This window comes from Cyprinodon variegatus, unplaced genomic scaffold (assembly GCF_000732505.1).
Source record: "Cyprinodon variegatus isolate N-32 unplaced genomic scaffold, C_variegatus-1.0 Scaffold788, whole genome shotgun sequence".
In the NCBI taxonomy this organism is placed as follows: Eukaryota; Metazoa; Chordata; class Actinopteri; order Cyprinodontiformes; family Cyprinodontidae; genus Cyprinodon; species Cyprinodon variegatus.
The window spans coordinates 107,371-116,038 of NW_015151241.1; the positions used below are offsets into that span (position 1 = coordinate 107,371).

At 38.2% G+C, this 8,668-nt stretch overlaps 1 protein-coding gene across 1 annotated transcript in view; it reads right to left on the bottom strand.

Moving 5' to 3' along the window:
* Window positions 1–8,668, bottom strand: part of rec8 (REC8 meiotic recombination protein) — an 18,965-nt gene that overhangs the window by 3,054 nt on the left and 7,243 nt on the right. The window contains exons 7-12 of the mRNA XM_015396276.1: window positions 8,307–8,374; window positions 7,700–7,781; window positions 5,299–5,365; window positions 5,063–5,225; window positions 4,719–4,853; window positions 2,364–2,439 (exon numbers count right to left, since the gene is read on the bottom strand). Coding sequence (XP_015251762.1) covers window positions 2,364–2,439; window positions 4,719–4,853; window positions 5,063–5,225; window positions 5,299–5,365; window positions 7,700–7,781; window positions 8,307–8,374 — 591 coding nt within the window. The remainder of the gene's footprint in view (window positions 1–2,363; window positions 2,440–4,718; window positions 4,854–5,062; window positions 5,226–5,298; window positions 5,366–7,699; window positions 7,782–8,306; window positions 8,375–8,668) is intronic.

Genomic DNA, 8,668 nt, shown 5'->3' on the forward strand with positions numbered 1-8,668 from the left:
CTCCATACTACTGATCTGATTTATTTGTTAAATGCAGATGTAGTGAGATTCGAAGATTTCTTGTTTTTTGTTGTTGTTTATCTGTTGTTCCAGATAATAAAACAAAGATTTGGTCAATACTAAATGATTTAAAAAACAAAAAAAGTCATCTTTTTAGGGACGAAAGCAAGCCTACCAACCCTGACCTTCTGTAAATAGTGAAGATCTCCTAAAGCGGTTATAAAACTGTTGGTTTCATCTTTAGCAGCTGATTGCTGGTGATTTAGCTGTAGAGGAAAGCTGGGCCTCTCTGCAGTAAGTTAGTTCTGAATGTCGTCACATTGGAAGGTTTTCAGTTCTTTATGGTATGAGAAGTCCAGAAAGATGCATAATAGAATGTTTCTCTTCAGTAGGACGTTTCCTGCTCATCCTTTGACAAACTCTCAGGTCCATGATGTAGGAAACATGTTTCAGATAGCATTCATTCACTGCTTCTCAATCTTAGACTTCAAATGCTCCTTGTTTCCTGAACTAGCAGATCTAGTTCAAGACATATTGGTTAAATATAGCAGACAGACAAGCTGACAAAATGTACAATAAAGTAATGGTTCTAGACATAGATTTAAATTCACAGGGTTTGATATAAAAAAATAAAACAAATACAGAGATAACCTCCATAATTGCCTTGTAATGTCATGGCAATCCAGACCTAAATTGAATGAATATGCTAACTAAAATGTTGAAATATTTCAAGGAAACATAAAAAATGTTTTAATGACAATTAGGAAACATTTATATCATATTTAAATAGATAGAAATGAGAACAATGAGGGAGAAATATTCAAAGATCTATGTACCTTTTCACCTCGGTCTTTGTCGAAAAATAAACAGTATCCAATGAAATATTTGGTTTGGATACAATTTAGGGATTCCTTTTGGTAGAAGTTAAAGGTTTGCATCACCTCTTGTAAACTGGCAGAAATAAAATCTTAATGGTTAGACTAAAAGATTTTTTTATGCTTGGAAGAGGATGATCAGTCACATATAGTTTATTCAGTAGTGATGGAAGAGCCATACTGCTGAGTGAACCAGTGTGGCGCATAAAGCACAGACTCAGAGCTTTGCGTGCTCAGAGACGCATTTCTGCACAAAAACAGCTGGAAGATCAGAGTTTGTGAGATTTCAGCGTGCGCAGCACTGACAAACCGGGTTCTCCCCTGCCGCTGCTGCCATGATCCATCTGTGGTCATGCAGAACATGTAGCGCTGCACGGCAGGTGGAGTGCGTCACCAAACAGGCCGCAGGAGTACAACCGATACTGCTTAGCTTTACCAACAGATTACAATGGTGTATTTTATTGTCCGACCAACCGCTAATTTCTATTTAGTCTCGCTGACGAAAACTCAAACCTATGACTAGTCATTTTTTAGTCATCAAAGATCCATGTTAAGCTCATCAGTTTTAGTTATCGTCATAAAAAAAAGGAGCATAAATAAAATTATTTCATCATCGTCAACCAAAACAACACTGTCCACACAGCATGCCACCTCGAAAGTGGTGAAAGATGAGAAGTTGATCATGGCAATGCGTGTGTCAGATTTTTGGAGACACTATATTGTTAAAAAAGTACATCTTTAACTATTTTTTGCAGCAGAAACACGGTAACAAATTAGCAAAAAAAAGTATTTTTAACTTTATCAATATCTTAAGAAGACGAAATTACATGTGATTTTGCAAACATAGAAAAGTAAACCTTTTCTTTAAAATTCTTCAGGTAGCACAATAATCATGAATGCCTTTGGCAGAATTCAAATTAGCAATTTTAATCTAGATTAATTCCTAGATTACAGTGAGATTAATCTAGATTTAAGAAATTAATCTATGCCCACCAGAAAAAAACCCAGTAAAATGAAACAATCTTCTTCTGTGTCTGATGACTTTGGAGGTAGCAGATTAATAAGCTACGTCATTGGTTCATCTTGTAGATGAAATCCTACATCAGAGAACCATAAATATGTCTCAACAGGTCATTTCTGTTTTGATGCGGGACAACAACTTCTAGCCTAGTTAGCTCTCATGTTTAAAGGAACCTCAAACCACTGGAAAGCGCCACTAAGGGTCACATGACTCATTCAGCGATGGATCAGACCATCTTTAGTTACATAGGGGAGTTTCCGAGTTCACACAGAGCATGGATACAGACCAAATGCAGAAAAGCATGATGGTTTGTCTGAACTTTGACTAGACCAGTAATTTCTCTTTGATTAAGTCAATCTACTGTATCTCCTATAAATGGCTTCTATTCTGCTTTTTTATTTTTAGTTTATCCAGGTTAAAACTTGCAGTGTGTTTTCATGTGTTTTGAATGGGAAGATATTACTGACATCCACAGGGGGCGCTGAAGAGCTGAGCAGAGGAGGCCATCTGGGTCAGAGCAGGGAGTAATATCATCGTCTCCATCTGACACAAAGAACAAGATATCATCTCCAGGTTTAGTTTTTTTTTTTTTTAACACACAAAAGGGTTGAAAGTAAGAAGTAAATCAAAGCTCTTTGAAAGAATGAAAAGAACAGAAGAAAAAAAGACACCCAGAAATCAATGAGCTCTACTTCAGAGGGTTTAAAGGCAAAGGAAAGAAAGCGAAGCTTAATTAACTGAGACCCTGGAGAATCCGATAGACAGACCCTGATTACACTGGAGCGGTGACTCAGGATCCAGCCATCTATTTCAGAGAGCATCAGTGGTTATACATTCAGCTGATGAAGTCTAACAAATACATTTACAGAATCACACTTCTAGATTTTACAGCATTTTTAAACCTTCTGGGTGATTGGCAGTTCCTATTCATTATGCTCCGGAAACCATAAAGCAAACACAATCCTGCCTCCTGATGAAAGAAACAGCAGATTTACTGCGTTATTCTGTACATTGGCTGACAGGTTTAAAATGTGCTGCAAAAAATGAAACAAGCTGCAAACACGTGTGTCATGCAAACTCCAAAGCACAGCAACACAAAAAACAATTGCAACAGAAAAATGCTGCAATAGCTAAAGATGGAAGCAGAAACCTGCAATCAAAAAGACAAATGCAGACAAAAAAATGCAGCAAACACAAAATTCCTCAGAGAATAAAAATGATGCAAACAGCAGCAAACTCACAACACAAAATCAAAGTCCTCCAGACCACAAGAGGGAGTCAAAAGAACAAATATCAGACCAGAATGTTATATATAGAGAAATGATTATAATACTGCTAGACTACTTTTTGCTCCCCATTGATCACTTGACTCCGCCTCCCTGCATCTAATTTGTCGCTCCTGTCGGGTAGCTTCGGCCTACGGCAACAACGTACTGATGTGACAACAAATCCTATAATGCTATGTGAGGAGAGCTCTCCTTGCAAAGCATTATGGGGTATATCTGCTTGTCTAGTGGCCATGGATGATCACTATTTTTAAAGGTGCAATTTGGGAAATTTTGAGTCCACTACTTTTTCATCCATTAGACGATCATACACTCGTTTAAAAAAGGCCTAATCACTACAGAGTGATTAGGCCGGACATTCGGACACAGTCTATGTGTTTGAGAGTGAAATTTAAAATAATAAACATCTCCTTTCTTCCTGGAACTTCCTTGTTAAAAAAGGAAGTTGGAGAAAGGCATAAAAGTTTGACTTCCTGTTTGTATGAAGGGTCTGGTCTGATATGCTTTGTTCCTTTTGAAGAGGTTTCTCTGGTCCTCTTCAGTGAAGGATCAAAGTTGATCATTTAGAAGAGGTCTAAGGAACTCAGGAGGAGTTATTTAAAAGCCTTTATTGGTACATGGCTGATGTGATTTAAAAACATGCCAACACGGTTCAGCCTGAGAGGCCTTCGGCTTTACTTTACTCTTCATAGTTTGCTAATTATTATTTTTTTGTCCTGAGTGCATCAGACCTCTTCTTTGGTTTGTTCCTTGTTTGGCTCCCTCTAGTGTTCTGAGGCACTTCCGTTTAATGTGGGGACTGGTTTGTTTTTTCCCCCCACAATTTGCATCATTTCTCTTTATGATTGCAGTATTCTATTTGTGGCTGCTGCATTTCTGCTTGCATTTGTTCTGTAGATTATAGAACTTTACTGCTTTTTTATCTTTGCTTGTTTTTGTATCTCTGCTTCTGTCTCCTTGAACCCCAGTCGGCCTCGGCAGATGGCCGCTCACACTGAGCCTGGTTCTGCTGGAGGTTTCTTCCTGATAAAAGGGAGTTTTTCCTCTCCACTGTCACTACAAGCATGCTTAGTGTGAGGGATTAGATCAGAGTCAATGAATCTATGCAATCAACTGGTTTTCCTTAGATAGAAAACTTTGAATCAATTTGACTGTATGNTTTCTTCCTGATAAAAGGGAGTTTTTTCTCTCCACTGTCGCTACAAGCATGCTTAGAGTGAGGGATTGCCCTCAGGTCACTGCAATCAACTGGTTTTCCTTAGGTAGGAAAAAGTTGAATCAATTTGACTGTATGATCTGGTGAACTGTAACGTGTCTTGAGATGACGTGTTGTGAATTGGCGCAATAGAAATAAATTGAATTGAATTATTCCTTTGAAATGTTTTTTGTGCCTGTGTGTTCTGTGTTCACAGGTTTTTGCAGCTTGTTTCGTCTTTAACTGCATGTTTGAACCTTCTGTCATCCAAATCAGCCTGTAACGCACCCCGGCATTTCAAATCTATAAATAAATAATTTTACTGTTTCTATGTAACGTACCATGTTCTTAGTTTCAATCAGGGGGTTTTCAATCTGCTTCTGCATTTCTTTGTCTGAGATCTGGACCTCAGGGTCCACAAAGACCAGCTGCCGCCGGCGCCTACCGCTCTGCTTCCTCGGAGGACGATCAGCCACCTGATGGAAGAAAAAAAACAACCTCTAAAGCCTAATGCTGTAAAAATCACACACTGACATGCTTCCTATTGTCTCCTCAAAAAAGTAAAGGCTTCTGTTGCAGTCAGAACCAGTCAGTCAGCATTGCCTCCTGCATCTTGGAATTTCATGTTTTTATTTTTAGACATGTGAGGATTCAGTAGATAGGCTGATTGGGAATCCTGCCTGACCTCCTCACAGAGACTCTCTTCTAGACTCTCCGATGGCATGGCTACACACTCCGGCGTCCTCTCATTGGCTATGGTTGCCAGAGGAACCTCCACAGATCCCCCCGCCTCCTGGTCCAGCATCCACATGCTGTCCTGCTCCGTCCCCAGCATCGTCTCCTTCAGCCTGGAAACAGAAACACACATGAGGAGATGGCTCATATGGACCGACTTCCCTCTTCAGTTTGAACCTGGCTCACTGGAGGTCGCAGGAAGATGCCACTTGATCCCTGGTCCTCTCATTAGCCCCCTCTTCCTCCTCCTCCTCTGTTAAACAGATTTAAAAAAAAAAAAAACAACAGAAAAAAGAAAATTAAAAGCAATATAGTTGCTTCACTTGGTTCATAGGGAGATCAGAGTTTAAAATCAAACAGCTATCTTAAAGCTGATTGGAGCAACTTTAGTTTTATTAAATTATTCCTTCCTTTTAGATGTTTAAAGAAACAAACATGAAAGCACAGATGAGTTTGTTTATGTTGCTGTAACCATACAGAAAGCACCTTTATGTTCCCTAATAAACATTATTGTGCATAGATAAGACCTTAAATTAAGCTCTACTGAGAAAAGGAACCAATGGACGTGAAGTAACGGGGTTAGAGGCTCCGAGATTGCAGGTTTTGGATCCCGATCTATAAAAAGCCTGAAAATTTAGACTGAAATACATTTTTTTAAATTTTTTATAATTCACAGGATCACAAAACACTTTCAAACTTTCACTCGTATCTTCCTGAAAGACATTAATCCGTCCCCAGAAGTGGGGAGTAACTAGTTACATTTGAGTAAATTCTAAAATTAAATGTAATTTTAGGAGTTTTTTCTTTATTATACATTTTATTTTTATTCTCCGGAGTATTTCTGCTCTTACTTGAGTAAAAGTGTGGTTACTTAACTTAGCAAAAAGTAGTAAACCTAAAGTATACTAAATTGGGACATTTTTAAGTTTACTAAAGTATACTTTAGTAAACTCTGCTAATTACTCAGTTTTATTCCCTTTAAATTAAAACAGCGGTTTCGTAACTCAAGTGTTTCCCCTTTTTAAAAGCTGAACAAAGAAAAGTAAATTGCAATAAACTAAATCTAGCAATAAATTAACCAACAACCGCCTTTAAATCAACAAATCAAAATCCCCAAAGGGTAAATATTTTAGCTCTAGCTTTTAATGTGTAACAAAGTCCATCATTGCTATCAATACATTTTTTAAACCTATAAAAGTTCATTTCTTTCTACCAGTCTCCCCATGAAATTACATGCAATCTCCTTTAGAGGGCGTAACCCCCACTTAGAGAAACAAATTTAAGCTACTTTATTGGTAGATAATCAGCAGCAGTTAATTAGTCAGGCTACAGTCAGATTAATGGCTTTAGTTTTTGTCAACTTTCTATCTTTTTTTTTTTTTTACCTCCATCATACGATCACTGGCTCAGAGATACACGGTATTTTATTAAACTTGAAAATCTGTATACTTTAAGAGGCTCTTCTGCAAGATTTCTGGGTTTGTGGAGCCCCTTATTGAAAGTCCTTAGAAAGATTAATTTACTCACTATCCCCGACTGATGAGGGGAAATGTATGTAGCTGTTATGTATTATTCTTAGCAATATCTTTTTTTTTGCTCTTCTTTTATCTTCTGTCTTGATTTTAGTTTGTCTGACACATCAACAGCAGTGTCCCATGACACCTGAGGAAAACTTTTTTTTTTTGGGTGCCCATAGTGATTGTGGAAAACATTAACATGGTTTTAATACTGTGGTTCTTTTTACTTTAATTATTTGTCTTCTTTCCACCTCTCATTATGTTCACCTGGCTTGATCCCTGTTTGTATTTATTTATTTAATTATTATTATCTTTTTTTTTTTTTGTATTCTGTATGGGAGTATATAATGTGGGTATATTGGGGTTTGTTCTAGCCCAATTATGTTTATATGTTAAAGGTACATTGTTATCTATATAACTTTATATGTCTTTATATTGTACCACATGTTGGGGGAAAAAAACGTTCTACAGTATCTTCAGCCCTAATTTTGTAGTTAAGGAAAGAGTAAAGTCACCTCTCTTCAACCATCTGTGTGTCAGTTTGCAGCGGTAAGTTAAGAAAAGACCTTAGGCTCTTCAAAATATGGAACTTAGCTTACATAAAAAACTACGATGAGATGTTCTAGCGCTTTTAAATCGAAGCTTTGGACTTTGGGGTTACTTTTTAGCCAGAACACTAAAGATGGGTTGCTAAATGTGTGCATGTTTATAAGGATAATCGATTTAATCCATCTTTATTTGTATACTGCAAATTCTGTTTTTCTATTGGAAGTTTTAAAGCTGAGTAAAAAGTAGAAGTAGTAAAAAGTTAAAGAAAAGGAAAAAAAAAAGCTGCTTGTGAACAAGGCCAAATATCTACCTGTAACAACACTGTAATCAAGCATGTTTTTCAAGGCAACACCTGCGATAAAAGCAGGTTTTCTTTTAGATTCCAATGAAATGAAGCACCAGAAACAACCTGAAGGATCAATAACCGTCTGACTTCTTTAAAGAAATAGTATTTCACAGCAGCTTCCTGCAGAAACGAAAAGCCTTCATGGTTCGATCGCCTCTGCCTTACGGACGCAAACCTCGTCTGAAGTGATCGGGCTGATCCATCAGCAGCTGGATTTCTCTAGCCGTGACCTCAGGAAGGTCAGGTCCTGCAAAGTCCTGCCACAAAAAAAAAAAACAATAAAGATTAAAACGTGATAATACGTCACCATGTGTTTCCTGCAAAAATAAAGCTGGAGGAAAGGCAGGAACAACTTGTCAGTTTGAGTGCAGCCTGATTTAATTAAGTCAGATCTCATTAAGGCAAAATGAACTTCATCAGCTGAGGACGCTTCAGGACGAACATTATCTGCCTCTGAGTGACAGAATGAGGAGGCAGAGCTGAGGTACCACCATCTACAGTCTGTTAATCACAGCATCCTGATCTGCCTGCTGTTACGCACCGCAGAGAGGCCAAACTGACGCCCCATTAAATGTATTTAAAGTTTGCCATCAATTTCCCTGCATGAAATGAATCCTTATGTCCTGAACTGAACATGATGTGAAGGACATTTCCCGTCATGGGATAACACAGCGAGAATCTACATGCGTTAAACGTGGACGTCTGATTCATGGGGACGCCTGCTGCCTTTAAAAATGATGACTGGGGTTGTTCCTGAAGCCGAACCCTGACAGAGTGTTTACCTCAGCAGCGTTGATGACAAACTGCTCCTTCTCCGTTAGCGTGATGGCGGCCGCAGGCAGGCTGAGATCTAGTTAGGGACAAGCAGAACCATGAGGTCCGAAAACAAAACAGAGCTGTCACACAGGAAGGGGGATGATGCATGAATCAGCTCTGGTAGTGAAAAGAGATGTTGTTATCGGATGCAGACTCATTTATAGGCCAAACATATGCACCACCAGTTATAGCTCATCTGAAGCCCACTCTACAAACTGAAATAAGCTTTTTTTTTTAAGCCGTACATTGAAAATTCGCCAGAAGGCAACAATTTAACAAAGAAAAATATATATAATTCCTCTTGGTGCAGCTCTAAGGGTTGAGATTA